The 19,428-nt window shown below is 53.3% G+C and overlaps 1 protein-coding gene across 9 annotated transcripts in view; it reads left to right on the top strand.

Annotated features, from left to right (window-relative positions):
- Positions 1 to 19,428, top strand: part of Lrp8 (LDL receptor related protein 8) — a 67,034-nt gene that overhangs the window by 11,334 nt on the left and 36,272 nt on the right. For 8 of the 9 annotated variants that reach the window (XM_038333178.1, XM_038333180.1, XM_038333176.1 and 5 more), the window contains exon 3: positions 18,663 to 18,785. In XM_038333178.1, the coding sequence (XP_038189106.1) occupies positions 18,663 to 18,785 (123 nt within the window). Of the gene's footprint in view, positions 1 to 18,662; positions 18,790 to 19,428 lie in introns of all 9 variants that reach the window. The other variant, XM_038333177.1, reaches the window with a different exon arrangement.

Here is a 19,428-nt window from a genome sequence, read left to right as displayed (position 1 = left end):
AACAGCTAGTCCCAGCCTCGGCCTGGGGTAAGTCCCTTCAGCATAAACTCCAGACTATCCAGTAATAGGATTAAGTAATTTCTATCTCCTGGAAAGCACCAGAAACAGTGTGTCCTTCCTGAAAGTCAGTCTTATTTCTATGCTGTCGGTGGAGGGCACACAGTGTGGACAGCAGCCATGTGGTGTGCCCTCAGTACTTCTTGCCTTTCCTTCCCTCTCCCTGCCCTGGGGTCTTTCCTGACCCCACAGTTCTGTGCTGAGCATGCTCTCTTTCTTGCTCCCTCCCCTCTGCACCCCCCCCTCCAAAGCTGCACTTTGTTGTGACATTTTGCAGGGCCTGGGTAAAGCTGTGGCTTTGCCCTGGGGAGGGTTTTGTAGAACAGCATTTGAGCCACTGTGAGCAGCATTTGAACTTCAGCCTCAGCTCCTTCCCAGGCCCGCCTAGCCATCTCTGCTTAGCTCATGGCTAGTTGGGAGCCCAGATGTAAAAATCCTCCTGAGGGCTTCACCTCACCAGTGAGGCCAAGTCCAACCTTCAACACTTTGTACCTCAGCAACTCTGGGCAGGTTACCTGACCATCACAACCTAGCTCCAAGTGACAGTGAGGTTTTACAAAAGCAGTAGGGACAGGAACGATCCTTAATATCCTCTAACCCTGTCTTCAACCTATCCCTGACTGTCGAATGGGGGGGAGGAGCCAGGGAGCCCCCAGAAAGACTCTTTAGTGCCCCTCATCCTGTGGCCCCGGTCTGGAACTTACTGGCCCAGTTTAATTAGAGACCTTCTAGGAACCTTGTCAAGAAATGAGCGCAGAGCCTCAGGGACCGGTGGTATGATGTGCAGAGGACATTACATATCTGCCCCTAGATGTGCCCAGGAAGGGAAGGACACTGGGCCCTTTAGAGAGGACACAGTTCTGTGACAAATAGGGCTGAAGGGCTGCCTCAACTCTATCCTCTGTCCCCTGCCGTGCTCCAGCATTCTGCCTTTGGGGATGGGGAAAGCTGAAGGGAGAGGCTTAAATTGTTCTCTTCTGTGCACCACTGGAGACCTCTATGTCTGGCCTTATAGAGATGTCCCATGAAAGTCCCAAGGCACCGCATGAGCAAGCTGCCCTTGGGTAGTGAAACAGCCTCTGGGCAGCATGTTTAGTGATCTCTCAGCATCCAGCGTCTAACACCGGGGACAGGGGACTCCTGATTGCTCACTAGTCTCTGTGTCAAGACAGAGCTTTTTTATGACACCTTCTCAGGAGGTCCAGCTGGCCTGCCTTCTGGTTCCAGCTGATTTAGAAACCTCTGCTTAGAGAGACTGTTCCGACCCCACTCCGGGCTGTCCTGGATTCCTTCCTCTGTCCTGCCATGGCCCCAGTACAGGGAGGCCCATCCTCCTTGGGGGTCTCTATCTCTCTGATGTCAGCGTGGGGCCCACATGCTGCACATTCTCAGGTGCTGTTGGCATTGCCTAGCTCCTGTCATGTGAGTGCCTTTCCGGAGCTTTGGGAAGCGGAAGATGATGACAGACGTGGGTGCCTAGAGGTGAAGGTGACAGATACTCCTGCAGACAGCTTAGCTCCTGAGCAGCAGTGCCCATGTCTGTGATGGCCATGGCACAGCATGAGTGTAGGGCTCTGGCGAGAACTCTCGGCTCGCTGAGTCCTCACATGTTGTGGTCTCTGAGATCCTTCCCCCTGCCTGCCACCTGTCAGTCATGCCCCCTGCATTATTTTACCCTACCAGACCCTGTGGTAGTACACCCCTGAAATCTGTCTTTTGCCTCCTGTCTAACCTCTGCTTGGCAGTGGCACTCTGAAAGAGGCAAGGCTGTCCCCTCCTCGCCTGCCCTTAGAGGTGGCAGTCTCCTCGGCTGATGCTCAGAACCGGTCACAACCTAACAGGCGCCTGCCTCCTCTGCAGCCGCAGGTCTCCATCCACCGCCCCAAACCGCGGACTGTACTCCAGCCATCCCCAAGTGAAAGACTCCAACATCTCTGCCATGCAGTCTGGCCTTGCTTTACCCGGAGGCCACCATTCCTGGGCACTTCCTCTCCTCTGGTGCACTTCTACCCTCCCAGGTTTCTCTCTGTTTCTGTCCCTGTCTCTCTGTACTTCGAAAGTCTGATAAGAGTCTGTGGTTCAGAATGTAGACTTGCCTTGGGGGCAGGGGTGAAGCGATGTCTGTAGTGGAAGGGAAAGGTAGGAACTGGAGGGTGACCCTGGGCCTGGTGTGTTCTCTACCTCTCGCAGCATACCAGCTCTCTTGGCACCCGCGATTGGGCGTAGGATTTCTGAGAGTCCCCGGGGAGCATGGAGACTGGAGCCCTGGAGTCCTCCCTCCAATGTCCCCCTAGGTTATGTGCCCTGGGATCACCGGCCCGTTTCATTGTTTTCAATGAACCTTAGCTTCTGTCACTATGAAGGGGCGGAGGAGCCATGACACTTCACCTGTACGTCGTGGCTGGGGTCAAACCAGAGTTTCCCCTCCACGGGGACTTTCACAAGTGGGACCAGCACGGAGCTTGCTTTTCCAGTGACGGTTCTGTTTGTTTGTTGCCTGTCACTGCCAAGTGCCACCCTGCATGAGGATGACTCACTTGTTCTGGTCCGCTCAGAGCCGTCCCAGGGTTAAAAGTAAGTCTCACATCTCAGGAAGCCCTCGGTGCCCTGGACGCTGAACCAGCCTTCCTGCACCCCACAAGCCCAGACTGCTGCTTCCCCACCCCTTATGGAAGTCCCTGCAGCAGGACTTCCCAAGATACCTGGGGAGCCAGCGGGGCATGGCTTTCCTTGGAAACAAAAATGCTGGGTCTCTACTCCACATTTTGGAGAATGCAGAGAGAACCAGAGCCAGGGCTGAGCATCCCGGATGCTCTGAGGAGCACAGGACGCTGGCCACTGATCTGCCTCCAGCACAGCATCCCGGGTGCTCTGAGTACAGGACACTGACCACAGATCTGCCTTTATCACAGCATCCCGGGTGCTCTGAGGAGCACAGGACACTGACCACGGATCTGCCTCCAGCATAGCATCCCGGGTGCTCTGAGGAGCACAGGACACTGACCACGGATCTGCCTCCAGCACAGTATATGATGACTTTTTGGTTTCCCACCCTTGCCCTGCTCACCTCTCACAATTACGGCTCTGCTGTGATCCTGTTGCTATTGGTACTCTGCAAGACATTTATCCATCTAAGTCCTGCTGTGACCTCATAACTCTCTGAGAAAGGCACTGGCCATCTGTCTCCTGTGAGGCTTCACGGCAGACCAAGGCTTTCCATGTGGTCTTGAAGCTCATGGTAACCCTTGGGAGGTGGTCTGGAAAGAAATTTACTATACCCATCACACAGATGGGAACACTGAGTTCTCAATCCCATCATCCCTTGATGACTGGGGAAAAAGGAAGACGTCATGGTGGCTGTAAGAGGTGTTGCTGGGTAACCTGTCCTCATCCTCTCTGTATGCCCACTCTGTCAGTGTCCTCATCTGTAGGGACCATGGAGACAGATGGAGGAGGAGGGGGGACACGTGGGAGGGGTTGAGAGGGGACGGGAGTGCTAGGAAGGCAGGGCGAGGGGAGGGGGTCCATGCAGCATTGCTACTTCCTCTTTGGTTCTCACAGTTTGTCTGCACTGATTCCTGACAGATGGAGGGAGGGGAGAGTTGGTGCCAAGAGGCTGTCACCGCAGGCGGGCAGAGTTGGGGGAGGGTGCTTTGTGTCCATAGTTTGTGTAGGGAGGGAAGCAGCTGGTGGTCTGGCTGCCTGGCTTCCTTGGAGCCTGTTCCCCAGGAATGTGGGGGTGGGTTCCACGTGGATGTTGTGGGGCAGGAAAGCGGGCAAGGGGTGAGCCTGCCACCTGCCTGGCTGGCTGTGCCATGGCTCCTGCACACTAAGGACAGATGCTGCTCCCTTTCACTGGGTGTTGGGGGGGGGGGGTGCTGGGACTGAGCCGTGGTCAAGGAAGGACGTGGGGATCACAGAGAGCATTGGGGGCTCAAGCAGGGTGCCTTCTGGGCCAGAGCTTAACACTGGTGTGCACTTTGGTGGGTTTGCTTGAGCTGCCTTCATGGCCTCTTGCATTTCTTGTAGGCCCCAGCAAAGAGCGGACAGTCCTGACCTAGGATTGCTCTGATCCTTTTGGGGTATCTTGTTTCTTTAGATTGGTTTTAACAGGCAAGAATGGCTCTCCCCTCTCTCCCAACCCCCAGTGGCCACACAAGGTCCAGTGTACACTTACTGGTTGGATGCGTAGGTGGGTGGATGGATAGATGGATGGATTCTTGGCTTGCATAGCTCCTGAGATAATAAAGCAGTTCTCAGCTCTCAGAAAGTTCCTCCTGTTTGTCCTGAGGCCTCAGGAGTCCCAGCTTTTCACAGGGTCCACAGGGGCCTTTGGCTGCTCTTGCTTACTTAGAGCATTTCCATGAATCTAGAGACCCCCCTCGAGCCCGCCCAGTTTCTTAGTGACCCCTGGCAGGGTTGGGTCCCCCATTTGTTGGATCCCCAGTTGCTGGCAGAAGTCTCTACTGTGCCCTCACCCTGCGTTCTGTCCTCGCATGTGTCTTGTGGAGCACCCTCTGCCTTTACTCCTTCTTCACAGAGATGCGTGAGGTGAGAAGTGGTGAGTGGCTTCCTAGGGTGTGCAGGGAGGGGGGTCGCTCCCCAGTAGGGTGAGGTGAGCTGGGGCTTGTTGAGGGCTGCTGGCCTAACAAGGGCTCTCCGTGCTCTTGTGGAGGTAGAGTCTGTTCAAGCCCCAGCCCGTTCTCAGGCAGGTGTTTGGCATCAATTTCTGGCTGGGTAGTTCCTTACCGAGAACTGAAGACCAGGGCTCCTCCTGTCTCTGGAGCCAAAGTGGGGTCCAACTTGGAGTACAAGGCCCTTAAACTACAGGTAACCCAAGATGTGTGCAGGGCTAAGGCCCTGGGCCTCTTTCATGGGCATGGACATCTTCTCATTAATATTAATAATGAGTCATTAATGATAAATTACAGTGTGTCTCCCTCATGCCAGGTCTCTGCTGGCATCCTGAGGACAGCCAGGAGGAATGGAAAAGGTGGTGTCAGTCTTGAGAGCAAGGGATTCCCACCACTGCGGTCATTCCCACCACGGCAGTCCCTTCCCCAGAGCCTAACTCTGGTTGGGTACCTGGGGTGGTGAGACAGCCTAGTTAAGTCTCAGTGGTTGGAAGACAGAATCCTGGCCCACTCTAGTTGGATACCCCCACTCACTGTCAAGAGCTCCTTCTCCCTTCACATGTCATTTACAAAATCAGTCCACAGACACTGTGGCCAGGCCCGAGATCAACCCAGGGTAGCCCTAGGGCCTAACGTTTCCCCCCATAATCTTCGGATCTCTGGATTTCTCAAGGGGCTCTTTTCAGTGAGTGTAATGGATGGAAGGGATCCTTCCCTCCACCCACACTGCGACCCACTCCACTATAGTCACGGAGCATGAGAGCTGGGCGGGTCACCTTCCCTCATAGTGTCAAGGTGTCCTGTCTGCACAGTAGGAGCTTGGTGGTCCCCACTTCAGAGAACTGATGGGCACAGTGGACCGTGGTTACTTAGTGCCCTTACTCTGTGGGGCAAAAAAAAAAAAGGTGGGGAAACTTACCATGGCATATGAGATGAGGAGTTAGGGGATTCTGAGCCTGGGGACTGGCTCTCAGAGGGCAGTGTGAGCTGAGCGCTCTATTGGAAATGGATATTTGAGGCTTCTGGCATCCTAACCCCCCCCCTCTCTCTTCAAGACCCCAACCCATCCCCCTCCCCAGTTCTGTGTTAGAGATAGTCCCCATTTTGTCCCTCAGGATCCTCGAGAGCCCCTACTGAGTCTTTCACCTCCCACATGAACAGGGATGTGCAGGCAGGGGCTTGGGTACAGGATATGGGGGGTTTCCCCACTCAGGTTGAGATGTGTCACAACATTAACGTTAATTAAGGCTTGTTAATTCAGCCCCGCGCTTACGCAGAGCTCCTGACGGCAGATTACTCATAAGTGAGGCGGTAAATTTACTAAGCGTTTTCCAAACGCTCAGAAGCAAAGACCATATTGGGAAAGGCCTGGAGGGCGAAGGATGCTCAGGTCTCCCTTGCCTGCACCCGCCCCCATCCTCATGGCCTGGGCAGTGGTGGGGGTAGAGGGTGAGGGGTTGGCCCCCTGGAAGATGAGGTTAGCAGACTGCTTCCAGCCAGCTGCCACACTGGAGTATAGCAGCTCAGGGCAGGGGGCTTAGCCGTCCCTCAGCTCAGGCTCAGTCCTGTCCCCAGCAGACTGCTGAGGCACAAACACATTCCCGTCAGTGACTTCTACACAAGAGGACTCAGCAAAGACAGCTTTGGATCTGCCTATGAGCTTCCAGTTCACCCCAGTGTTGGCAAACACCTTCACATTGTAGTGCAGTCTGAGGGTCCCCCCCGCCACGCCTACTCCTACAAAAACAGGAATGCCATGTACGGGGATACCACAGTGGAGTCCTTCCCTGTCCTGAGTTGCAGGGGCACATGGCCTCTGCCCTCTTGTTAGCAAGGTAAGGGGTGGGGCCTCTGCTAGGTACAGTGTGCCCCCTCCCCCTAAGTCCTGCTATCTTCCTTGGCCTCTGGCTGGGCCATGCTTGAGACATTTGGAACAAATCCAGACCTTGGGTACCTAGATTTTTTTTTAATTAATTAGAGCATTAAATGGTAGCCCAGTGGGAGAATCCTACCATCTGGCTGTCACAGGAGAGGCAGGCAAATCTCGGCGTATTTTCTGCAGTGTGTGAGAATAGGAAGCCACCTGTGTGTGTGTGTGTGTGTGTGTGTGTACTGTGTGATGCAGCATGTGCCCAGTATGGAATGTGTGTCTCAGTTGTGTTTGGTATTTGGGGTACATATGAGTACGCATGTGGCTGAGTATCTCTGTACATGCATGTTTGTGTGCTGTGTGCCACGCCTGAGGACCTGAATGTCCATTTTAACATACCTCCCTGTGTGTGGTCTAGCCTCAGGCCTGGCTTGTAGACAGAATGAAACAGGCCGGGCTATTTGCCCAGTGGGCCGCTTGGGCCTTCCTGGCAGAGGTGGTGGTCACAGACTGTTTGGGCAGAAGGCAGGATGGAGATAGGGTTGGCAGGTATACACTGGCATTGGGAAGGGGGCAGGAATCCTTGTGCTTTGTTTGACAGATGGGGCAAGTCAGGCCTGTCCATGCACGGAGCCAGGGTGGAGGGACAGGACTGCCCTGGGCTCCCTGTGTGGTGCTTTTTCCACTCTAATAGGCTATTGCCCTGGCCAGAAATGTGTGCCTTAGGCATCTTTTATGTTGTCAAATTTTCATGGCGGCTTGGAGAGGTTCCTGAAAGAATACCGCCCTTACTTCTCAGGACTGACCAGGGTCACGTTCAGAACTCCCACTGCAGCCCCTGTGTTCTTATTCCATAAAGGGGGCACCTTGAGCTGCTGGGGAACACCGGACCTAGTAGTCCACTCATTCGCTGTGTGACAGTTGTAAGAATTAAGTAAGGACTGGAGAGGTGGCCCAGTCAGAAGAGTGTTTGCCTAGTGCACACAAGGCCTAGGGTCCAATCCCCAGCATTGCATAAGCCTGTCATAGTGATGGAGGTAGGAGGATTGGAAGTTCAAGATTATTCTTGGCTACATAGTAAGTTAAGGCCAGCCTGAGCAACAAAGTACCTACTACCCTGTCTCCAAAATAAATAAATAATAATGTCGCTTAGTGGTAGAGTACTTACCTAGCATGCAATAGGCCTTAGGTTCAATTCTCAGCAGCAAACTAAGTGAGGAACTATATGTAATAGGCTCTGTACACCTTAAGGAGCAATGAGGTGGTCATCACTCCATTGTCAGGACCAAGTCTCAGCCCGTGTTCCTCATCTAAGAGAAAATCATATATACCAGGCCAAGTGACCTGCATGAGGTCACACAGTCAGTAAAGGACAGAGACAGGATTTAAGCCCTGAGTTCTTTAACTTCCTCCTGGCAGGAGGTTAACCACAGCAGGCAGTAGACTAGACTCTCTGGCTTCTGTGCCAGGAAAAACTGAAGAGCAAGACCAAGGGGAATGAGCTTGTTCTGAAGCAGGCAATGCTTGCAGGGTAAGCTGCTTCACTTCCATGCGAGCCATAACGGGCTGTTTTCCTGGGGAACATGCTGGCCTGAGGCAGTTGGTATCTTTACCTTGCATAAGGAGCACTGAGAAAGGGTAGCAGAGCCGATGTGTGGGCCAAAGGTCTGTGAGTAGGGAGACTGTGCTGGCATCTGGCTCTACTCCGAGCCTGTGTCTTGCTCAGCGCTTGCTTGAGCTCTGTGCTGTAGCAGCCTCTGGTCACTAACTTTACCTCTGCTGCCTTCCCTCTGGCTGGACCAGTGCCCTGAGACAGGCACCCCCTTCTTTGACTTCCAGCTGTAGAGATCTGTGACTCTCCTGTTGACACAGGATTTGAATGAAGCTGGTCCTCCCGGATGCTTCACCTGGGAAAGTGAGTACCATAGAGGACAGGACAAAGGGAGGCCATGGCAGTCTCTGCCCCCAGCTCTCCTGGAGGGAACCTGGGGATTCCTTCTATCATTAGCACTTCTCAAGCAAACCAGTGGCTGCACGTGGGCCTGCCTTCCCCCCTACCCTGTTTTGGCATAGCGGTCTCCCAGGTAACAGGGAATTTTCCCTCATTCCCATCATTAGGGTTCCAGGGCAAACAAACAGCCTAATCCAGATGAGCCTTGGGCCACAATCACACTCATTTGGGTTTTTCTTTTTATTTCTAACAAATTTCAGATGCTTGAAGTAATTGGTATTCCACACAGGTTAACAGAGCCGCTGCCTCCTCAGTATTATGCCTTAATTTTCTTTATCGCATAGCAAGTTGGAATGAATCGCCCGCTCCTGCCTTTTTCCCACCGAAACCTATTACCGGCCTGTCTGCTGGTTAAAGTCATTTCATGGCAGCTCTTGGCTCCTTGCCACTTCCCTGAGAATCTTTCTGACCAGAGCCAAAGAACAAGGAGGATGAAGAATCCATTTGTACAAAGTGGGGGTCTCCTGTTGAGAACTTATTCCCTCCCTGTTCAGGAGGGACAGCATTCAGCCCCTGGCTTGCACAGATTGACCATATGTCAGTGGTGGGATTCCTGTGCCTGTGGTGGGGGAGGGGTGGCTATGCCTGCTGCTCCCGGCACCTGTGTTAGATCCCATGACAGGAGTTTCTGGGGTTTTGCAGTTTGCCAGTGAGTGTCTTTGATGGCCACACTGGAAACTTTCTGTGACCAGTGCCCACATTCTGGCTCAGTGGGCCTGAGTAGTGTAGTGTGTTTTGTAGTACTTTTGTGTCTTTGAAATATGGAGAGCTGGATCTGTGGTTATGTGACTCGTGTGTTTGTGTGTGTGTGTGTGTGTGCGTATGGGTGTGTGAGAGAGAGAGACAGACAGAGAGACAGAGAGAAAGACAGAGAGAGAGAGACAGAGACACAGAGAGACAGAAACAGAGAGGGAGTATGTAGGTGCAGTACACAGCGTCTCTCACCTGATGGCACTGAACCCAGAGTTCACTATTAGACTGGCTGGCCAGCAAGCTCTGGGATTCTACCCATCTCTCCTCACCCTCTCCCAGAGTTCTGACTTTGTTTTAAATATGGGTGCTAGGGGTACAAAGTCAGGTCCTTTATCAGCTGAGCCCTCTCCCACACTCGCCCCTCTCCCTTCAAGCTGCAGTCAGTTCTGTCCTGTCGGGGCTTGTGAAGGAGGAATTGCTTTGCTAAGTTTGTGCTGGGGGTGCCACCTGAGTGTCACCTTAGGTTGGTCCCAGCGTCTCTGGCATCATGTTCACAAAGTTGAGGATTGAGCCGGGTAGGCTCCAAGGCCCAAGTTCCACTAGAGCGTCTCATGTGGCCTGGTCTCCATCTAGCACCTCGTGGGAGCTGAGCTGCATATGTGTCTGTCCATCTGAGCCTTCAGCCCCTGAACAGTCCCTTGACCATCTTCTGAGGAAGATAAGAGTCGGCAGGACAGGGAAAGAAAGTCTTTCTGATTAGGAGGAACCTTGGCCTTGGTTTCTACCTGCCTCCCAATATCTTGAGCCAGAGCAGTGTAGACAGTGAGGCCCTGGGTACCAAGCCACGGTTTCTTCTCTCTGCCTGCCTTGCCCTGGGCCTGGTGGTGGGGAACACGTTTAGGAGCGCGAAGCTTGTTTTGTCCAGTCTGTCACACCACTGATGGAGAGATCAAGGCACGGAGACAGCAAAGGCTCCAGAGCACAGCCAGCATCCTGCAGGCTGGGACTACTAGAGATACCCGGGGTTAATTTAACCCTACCCTCAGTAGAATATAAGCCAGTGGGGACCAGCAAGAAAACTCAGTAAGAGTACTTTGCCATCTAGTCTAATGATCTGAGTTCAATCCCCAGGACCCATATGGTACATGGAAAGAACGGACTCATGTAAGTTGTCCTCGGATCTCCATACATGCCTGGTGACGTGCGCGCACACACACACACACACACACACACACACACACAAAGCCAGCAGGCATCCCTGCCACAGGGCCCAACAATTTCTCAGAGCCATACCTTAAACTGGACGCACAGATGAACAGAGGTCCCTTACATGGCTAGTGTGATGAGGATCCTGTCTGCCCCACGCTTGCTAACAAGAATGAGAGCCTAGCATAGAGGTACACTCACAGAGGCAGCAGGCCCAGCATGAGGAAGCAGATTCCCCAGGAACACATGTTGCTGTTGAATGGTCCTCTGGGCTTACAGGAATGCTTCACCTACCGGCCTAATGGGTGAAGAGTGTATCTTCTGCTCAGCCAGAGCCTCTTCCCAGCAGCAGCAGCCACTGCCTAGGGGTGACCTCCTGTGGAAGACGTCAGTTACTCCATCCCTCACTCCTTTGCACTGGGGATCTTTGGGCTCCTGTAGCCTGGCTTCCTTGGCACTGGCTGCCGAGCTCTGCTCAGGGAACTCTGGGCTTTCCCTTGGCTGCTGGGAGGGCCTAGACCTTAAAGAAGCCTGCTCAGGGTCCCTCAGCAGATTGGCAGAGTGAGGCTAGAATGCAATCTAGAACCTCTGAACTGCAGAAGAGCTACCCCTCCTCCTACCAGGAGGCCTACGGCAGGAAGAACAGGTACCCAAATGCGAGGGACCTTGTGTGTGTGTGTGTGTGTGTGTGTGTGTGTGTGTGTGTGTGTGTGTGTGTGTGCGTGCGTGTGCAGGCACAACCACAGACCTCTTAAAGGCTTCAGGTGGCTTATCTGGGCTTAGGTAGGAAGGTTCCTGGCCAGAAGTGGCTGAGACAAGTCAGGTATCCTCTGCCCCAGTGGGGATGGTGAAGTTGGAGCCAGGCAAGACCCTGGTCTAAAAGGATTTCCTAACCTTGCCTCCTGCTCTCTGGAAGCTTCTACTCTGAGGACGCCTTGAGTTTTCTTCTGTTTCCCTGGGACCTAGAATCCTAGTGCCAAGTCCACATTCCAGGATGCGGCTGATCTGCTCCTTAGGAGATGGTGTTCCTGAGGCGTACACCTGTGCCTCCAAGCAGGATGCAGACATTGGGTTTGGGTCCTTGGCAGGCACCAGCCCAAGACCCCTGCTGATCCCATCCTATCCACTTCTCTCCTGCAAACCCTTCCCCCACCCCCAGCTGTCACTGGCCCAATGCTGCCCGCTTCTACAAATCACTGGGACAGGAAGATGCCTTTGTTGTCTACCCCTCAGCGCTGCTCATCTTTCCTGTGGCGACTGGGAGTCCCACATACTCCAGAGAGAGCTTGGACCTCCCTTGGTGACAGCCAGGCCGAGTGTCCGAGAGCAAAGGGGATGTGATGGATCTGAAAAGAGGAGCTGGCTGTGGGAAGCCCTGGGTGGCCCTTCAGAGGGCCTTGGAGCACACCAAAGATCACAACCTCTGTGTCTTGAAGTCACTGGTCAGAACATCAGCTGGACAGAGCCCTTAAAGGCTGATTCAGATGAGGACACTAAGACCCGGAGTGGAAGAGCCAACTTGCTAGTTAGGGATGTGGGGCTAGAGAGTCTCTGAGGGAGCTCCTAGGCTGAGGACACGGAGGAGAGAGTCTGTATCAGGGAGAGCGGTATGGGCTCATGTCTTGACTCAGCCCTGCTGTGATGTTTTGTTCAAGTCATTCTCTGGAACTCTCTCCTGTCTCCTGTGCTGGATGGTTCCTTCCTCTAAGGTCCCCAGCAGAAGATGGCAGGAAGATCTATTTTTCACTGGGAGACAGTGGTATCAGATGCTCACGCAGTAACATTGATGTCTGCCACAGCCATGGATCACCAGGTGATCCTGACATTCCAGGCCTGGTTCCACCACCTCCACCAGACACTCTGCAGATGTCTCCCACATGATCTCTCCCTCTGGCCTCCTGGTCCCTCCCTACCTCATTTTATTGCCTTGGGTGTTTGGGGACATTGTGTCTGACTCTGGATAGAATGTGTAACCTGTAGTGAAGTGGATAGGAGAGGAGACAACTGGGAAGACTCGGGACACTTTTACCAACTTAACAGCAAAGAGGACTTCACGTAAGTGATCCCCACCATGAGAGGATCTCTGTACTTGTCTCTGGCCTCCTCAGCAACTCGGGGGTCTTCCTCATTCTCCCCAGGTGGGAGGAGAAAGGACCCAGATGTCTTGAATGTCACCTGCTGATGGACAGTGGTGGCCTAAGTCTTGCAGCCAGCTAGGCAGCATAGAGCCAAAGGCTTAAGCCTACATGCCACGCTTGATGCGTGTCAGGACTCTAGGAAGTCTGCAGTACCACCGAGAGCCTGGAGTTGTGGGTTGTCAGAATGTGGCTGCCTGGACCCAGGGAAACAGGGATGTAGGTGATGCCATCCTCTGTTTTCTGATGTCTCTGACGGGCAGTGACTGTTAGTCCTCGGAGCTTAGGGTATGAAACATGAAGACCAGGAATCCTTAGAGAGTTAGTGCCTGAGACACAGGGAAGCTGTTTTAAATGTCAGACCCGTGGGATCTTTAGACTCAGGGCTTATGGGAACATCACATGCCTGGGGAGGGGTAAGGATCTGAACCCAGGGCTGCTGGACCACAAAGTAGCTCCCAAGTCCAGAGTTTCCCGAAGGTTCCTGCAGGACTGTTGCAGAAACAGCAGGTGGGACTCCTCACTTCTTGCCCTGTTTCCACACGGCAGCTCCGTTTTCATCGATTTTCTGTGTTGGAGTTTCACTTGGGAAAAGGGTTTTTCTGCTTAAGTGTGAAGAATAACATTTGCCAGGGCTTGCACTGTGTGGCAGCTCCATGCCAGGACCCACCGTAGCCTGAGAGGTTGTTTCTGGCAGTGGGTGGACAAGCCTGCAGGCCAGGGCCTCCGGGAAGGGGGCCGCAGGCTGCTCCAGGCCACTGTCTCCTCCCCCTCTCGCTCCTGCTGTGTTGTTGCTCCACCCAGAGAACACTCTTAGTCTGTCGTCCTGTTGACTGGGGTGACAGTTTAATAGTAGCTTCCTGGGCTGTCATTTTAAATCTGCCTGCCAGGTTAGTAGGCCAGGGGCGGGCTGGCACGCCCCCTGCCCCCACCCCGGATCTTCATTCTGCTGGCAGCAGTCGCCTTGGCAACCCCAGGGCCTGGCAAGCTCTGCAGAAGGGTAACTGTGTGGGGAGCAGCCCTTTCATCTCCCCGAACAGGGTACAAGTGGCCCAGCTGCCTTAGGCCTGGCTGCAGGCAGAGCCAGGCCACCCGGTGCTGGCCTAGGCCTGAGAGAGGAAATGGAAGCAGCTGAGTCCCTCTGGGCAGGTTCTGAGGTGGAAGCTTTAAGTCTTTGGCTTCTTCTTCTTTCCATGGGTAGGGGCCCATCCCAGGTCACTCCATTGCAGTGTTGAGCTAGACTCCACCTGTCTTATTGGGCTCTGCTCTGCCTCTCTCTCTGAAGCTCGGGAGACCAGAGGGAAGACGGAATCTGCAGCCCTGATGTCTCCCACCTCCCTGGCCCAGGTGGCTGGACTCAGTCCCTGATTTGAGCACTTATGTTTCCCCAGTGAGAACCCTTGAGCTCAACTGGGCTGCTCTTTGAACGTCTGTTATCCATGGTCTAGTAGGAGAGGCCCGCAGTGAGATGACTGAGTCCTGTTCTTTCTTGGAGCAGAGATCAAGAGCTTGGATCACATAGCATTTCCCAGATATGGCTCACTAGACTTTCTTTTCTTGGCACATTAATAGACATAGAATCCAGAAAGGGGAAATCTCTTCATTAAGCCAAATGGGAGGTACTGGAAGAAACAGCCCATCAGGTATCTGCTGCAGACTTTTGTGGGGGCTTCCCCGTGGGGAAGGCATGGGCAGATGGCCGCCAGGCTCTTTGCCTGTGTCCTGACTCTCTTCCTCTGCTAGGGGCCATTGGTCCATGCTGCATAGCCTTACAGAATTGCAAAGCAGAGCCATGGGTCTCCCTGGCTGCTGAATAAGCAGCTCTGTGCTTAGCCAGGCACTGAGTGGGTTCCTGGGTGAGCTCAAGGAAAGCAAGGTCAAGCTGAGCCTCTAAAGGGCAGTTTTGATGCCAGGCAGAGCAAGCTGGCTGCTAACCTGGTAGAACTCACAGGCTCCGTGATACTTGCTGCCCCCCGCCCCACGCTCTCACCCCAGTCCCTTACAAACTGTGCTGTTTCCTCCAGTCCAGTAACTCTTCCCAGTACACCCTTCACCACCACCCCCATCTCAATAGGCACCTCCTTCCTTGGACACAGTCTTCCTCCAGTGGCCTAGGAAGGTCTCTCAGGCTTCCTGGCTGCACAGTTGGCCCAGATATCAATACCTGAGGAGCTCAAGTGTAGCCTCCCACAGCTACAAGCTGTGATCTTGAGCTGTCACTCCTCTGGGAACTCTGGCTTGGTGGGACATTCCCTTGGCCGTGATGAGCCGCTGGAGTATCAGAAGTTACATCTCTGCACAGGAGTGCGTGGGTGGGATCCTCAGTTTGAGGCTATGCATTGTCTGGGGAAGGATGCCTCTGGGGGTGGTAAGTGGGAGTGGTGAGGGATCATAATAATTGGCAAGATCATCCAGGGGCTGAGAGCTGCTGAAGGACCAATCAGCACCACGCCTCCATCTCCTGAGGAGGAGCACACCCACGTGTGTTGACTGACAACCCTGCAGCACAGACCGTTTAGCTGGGGCCGGGGCTGTGACTTTACCCTCCTCAACCATGTCTCCCTTTGTGTCTCAGTGCTCAGATCCCTAGCGCCACCCCAACCCATTTGTCCCTCATAGCAACCCTGTGTTTTGTGGGTCTCAGAGAAGTAGTATATCTTGAATAAGGTCACACAGCCACAGATGGCAGAAGAGTCCCTTTGACCATGAACTGTCTGATGCTTTCCTTTGCTCGTGTTATTATAAATAGCAGTGGCTCCCACTTCCTTTGTCCTGAATTTCCCACCGTCCTCTGTTCTTCCCTGGGGTAGGCCCCTCCTCGCCACCCTGTGGAATCCCAAGTCCTTTGTAGCAGTCCATCTGTTGCCATGGCACCAGATTATGATGTCGCAGACCCTGGATGACTATGTATCACTCCTGCAGTGTGGAGTACAGGGGCTCACAGAGGTGGGCATTGTACAAGGGGCAGACTGGCACAGAGGGACATAAATCCCTGGAAACAGGGAACCACAGCCTGGAGCCCAGCTGGGGAATTGCCCTGGGAACCAAAGCCAAGGCCAGGAGAGTAGGATCTGGCATGGCCTGCAGTGATGGCCCTGACCGACTGCTTGGCCTCTTCTGTGGCAGGGCTGAACAAGCCTGGGTACACTGGAGGGACCTGAGGATGCTGAGCTTATTCTCTGAGCTCTTTTTGCCTTTTGTCCTGGGGCAGTGCTACACAAGATAGCCACCTCCCTACTGACTTAGAGACAGAAGGGACTTGCTCTCAGTCCCCTAGTGAAGAGGTGGACATGTCAGGATTCATCTTAAGCTCCTGTGCCAGATCCTATGTGATTTCAGAGGTCTAAAACAGCGCCTTCAAAGGTGGTTTAGTCTAGTCTCAAACCTGAAAGTGATCATGCTGCCTCAGTTTCTCCAGGGTAGTACATTACCCAAGCCCAGGTCACCGTAGGCCAGGTTTCTGTTATAGACTTTTGGGCACATGGCAAGGGTATATACACCTTTCGGGAAAGAGCTGCTGTGCTGCTTGGTTACCTTGCCACAAGGTCCCCGAGGTTTGAGGGGCATCTGTCTCAGGAATCTTTGCTCTTTATCTGCCAATACCTTGGTGGCTGCAAGTCCTAGTGGAAAGGGATTTACTTGCCTTTGGCAGCTGCCACACAGACCCCTGCAGCCCTTCTTCCACCGCCTACCCACTCTCCTTTCAGCCTCAGTTTCCTCTGTGAAAGGATTAATCAATCGCAGCCGCCAGGATAGCTGTGAGGGGTTCCTAAGATTTGGGGTGAAAATGACCAGGATACTGGAACACTCTGTTCCTAAGTCTGCCCTGGGCCGGCCGGCCCTGAAACTGTCATTTCTAACACTTGACTGCTATGGCTTCCATGCCCAATGTCTGTCACGTCTTAGCATACAGGGAGAGACCAAGCTCTCCGCTACGTTCCCAGAATGCCCAGAAAGAATGCTGGGATGTTATCTGGCTGGCTGAGTCCCTGCATCACCTTGTGCGAGCTGTCTCACTCCTTGGCAGGCTTGCCCCCTTATTTGAGCATCTTGGACTTGCTGTCATGTTCTCTATATTCCCAGGGCAGAGGATTATGAGATACTGGGTCTGTCACTGTCTCCTCAACCTATTTGGGGGCTTTTCTGACACACTGCACCACCGTTTAGGGACTGTGCTGGTTGAAAGAGCAGGTTTTTGACTTGACAGGTTCAAATCTGCTCTCATTTAACATGTGATCTCGGATATATAACTTAATAGCTTTCCTTGGGACTCTGCTTATGTCAAGTGGGGGAAATATCAGGCTGTTTGTCCTAGGGTTTCCTGAGTAAAACATCCAACAGAGACTGAGGGAACTGGAAAAATAAAAAAGAGGCATCTATCTTAGGAAGACATGAAGAAAATTCTTCAGAATACAGATGCACCATAAGGATGCCATGGAAAAGCAAAGCAGACATGGAGTGGAGCCAAAGAAACCAGTCAGTTCCCCCAAAACCCTGCTAAGCAACTGGAGGATCACAAGATGGGAAAACCAAAACCAAACCAAAACAAAAATCCTTAGGCCATGGAATGTGCATCCCAAGGGGAAGGAGCCCTGCCCTGGATGTGTAAGAGGAGAGAGGCCAGACATGGGCTTGGTGTCCTCCTAGGGTCTGCCCTGAGTTGGGTCCTATGTGGAATCTGACATGGTGGTACCTGTTGTGGAGAGACAGGAGAAAAGCAAACCACACCAGACCACAGAATCAGTGAGGACACAGAGCAGAGGGCATCAGATTTAAGGGCACAGGCCAAAACCAGCCTGTGGCTGGACTTTGAAAACGAAATTGTACGGAAGCACAGCTCTGTTCACCTACCTCTTTCTGCCGGGGCTCTGCTCACAATAGCAAAACTAAGGTGCAGGACTGAGCCTGTGCAGCCTAGGGCCCCAAACAGTTACCATCTGTACCATCTGTACAGGCTATAGAGGGCCATTTAGAGAGAGGGTTTTCAGATGACAGCCTAAGCGGAGTGCCGTGGTATTAATAGTGTGTAGGGACCAGCAGTAATCAGGGTGGCGCCGACTGGGAAGCTGGAGAGGGAAGAAAAAGGAGAAAGAAGACTTATTAGCCCCTAGAAAGGGGCAGTGTCCAGATGGCCCTAACATCATATTTACATCCACTGTTATTCAGGAAGAGGACTCCCAGGCTCCATAAGGACACTATCCCTGCCAGTTCTAGGACCTCTTGACCTGTGACTACCTACTATGTGCAAAAGATTGTATCTTGAGGGCTGGAGAGATGGCTCAGCAGCTAAGAGGAGTGGCTGCTCTTCCAGAGGACCTGGCTTGAATTCCCAGCACCCATATGGCAGTTCACAACTGTCTGTAACTCCAGTTCCAGGGGATCTGGCACCCTCACACAGACATACATGCAAGCAAGACACCAGTGCGTGTAAAGGTTAAAAAAAAAAATAAAGATTGTGTCTTACGGAATCCCCTTCCCTTTCCTTACAAAGAAGCCAAAGGCAGAGAAGGGAAAGTATCTTACTTGAAAGTACATGGCAAAGCAGAATAGCCAAGACACAAACTCAGGCCTGCTGCCCCCTGTGCAGAGCATTCCTTTCCTGACACCACTCCCAGACCCCCAACCCAAGCCTGGGCGGAGCTCCTAGAAGCTGAATGCAGGCAATGTTGACAAGTCTGACTTTTAGGGCTCATGATCATGAACTCCCTGGCGCTTTTCCAAGGGGCCTGGTTATGTGGTGCTATAGGCAGGTAAAGACAAAAGTCTCTGACTTTTAGGGTTCATGATCATGGGCTCCCTGGCGCTTTTCCAAGGGGCCTGGTTATGTGGTACGCTAGGCAGGTGAACTGCCTGCAGAGAGGAGTTGAGAAATGGGGTGGCGGGAAGCGGTGGTGCCAGCCTTGCTGGACTTGAGCTCCCTACTTACAGACCCTGTGGGAGGTTTGGGGTGTACCTTTTAGGCTGAGCACAGCTACCCATTTGCTGCCTGACTCTGTCTTAGAGAAGCATTCTGTGCTCAGCAGGCCCTTACGCTGTTTCATATCCTTGTCCCACAGCCAAGAGGACCTGTGCGGACAGCGACTTTACCTGCGACAACGGCCACTGCATCCCGGAGCGCTGGAAATGCGATGGCGAAGAGGAGTGTCCAGATGGATCTGACGAATCGAAGGCCACTTGTTGTGAGTCTTGCCCTGGATCTGTTTCCTCACCAGCATTTTCGTGCTGGCAAGTTGTCGGGCTCACGTGAGCGGGTCAGAGGATACTCTGTGCCGGGCCCTCTGAGGAGTGGGAGGCTCCTGGTAAGCAGTCCTTTAGTTGCTCACCGGTCGCCTGTGTCCGGGCTTTCTTCTCAGCACCCTTGTAGGTTTGACTATTCCTGCGGCACCAGGAGTTAGAATCAGCCCCCAAATGCTGCTCAGAAGCAGCCGTGGCTCATCTTCGGGCCCCTTGCTCTCATTCTTGAGGATCTCAATTGTAATTCCAGTGGCACTAAGGGCAGCTGGTGCTTGTTAATCATTTACTGTGTGCCACACCTCGCTAAGCCCTTTGTACGCTGCAGTCCTTTTTATCTTCAGAGCAGCCTCTAGAGGCAGGAACTACTACTTTCTGCATTTTCAAAAGGGGCACGCCGAAGCTCAGAGAGTTGGCTTGATTTGTCCGTGGCCACCCAGCCAGGACTTCAGGGCCCAGCTCTTCCCTCTGTGTTGGGTGAGCTGAGTACAGGAGGCCTGTTCCTCATGACTAGCTAGATGGTGGCAGAAGGAACCAGGGTGAGGTGGCATAGCTGGTGCTCCAGGACTGCCTTCCACACTCAAAGCTTTG

This window comes from Arvicola amphibius, chromosome 6 (assembly GCF_903992535.2).
Source record: "Arvicola amphibius chromosome 6, mArvAmp1.2, whole genome shotgun sequence".
Classification (NCBI taxonomy): domain Eukaryota; kingdom Metazoa; phylum Chordata; class Mammalia; order Rodentia; family Cricetidae; genus Arvicola; species Arvicola amphibius.
Note: the sequence above shows the minus strand (reverse complement) of the source record. Positions and strands in the feature narration are given on the sequence as shown.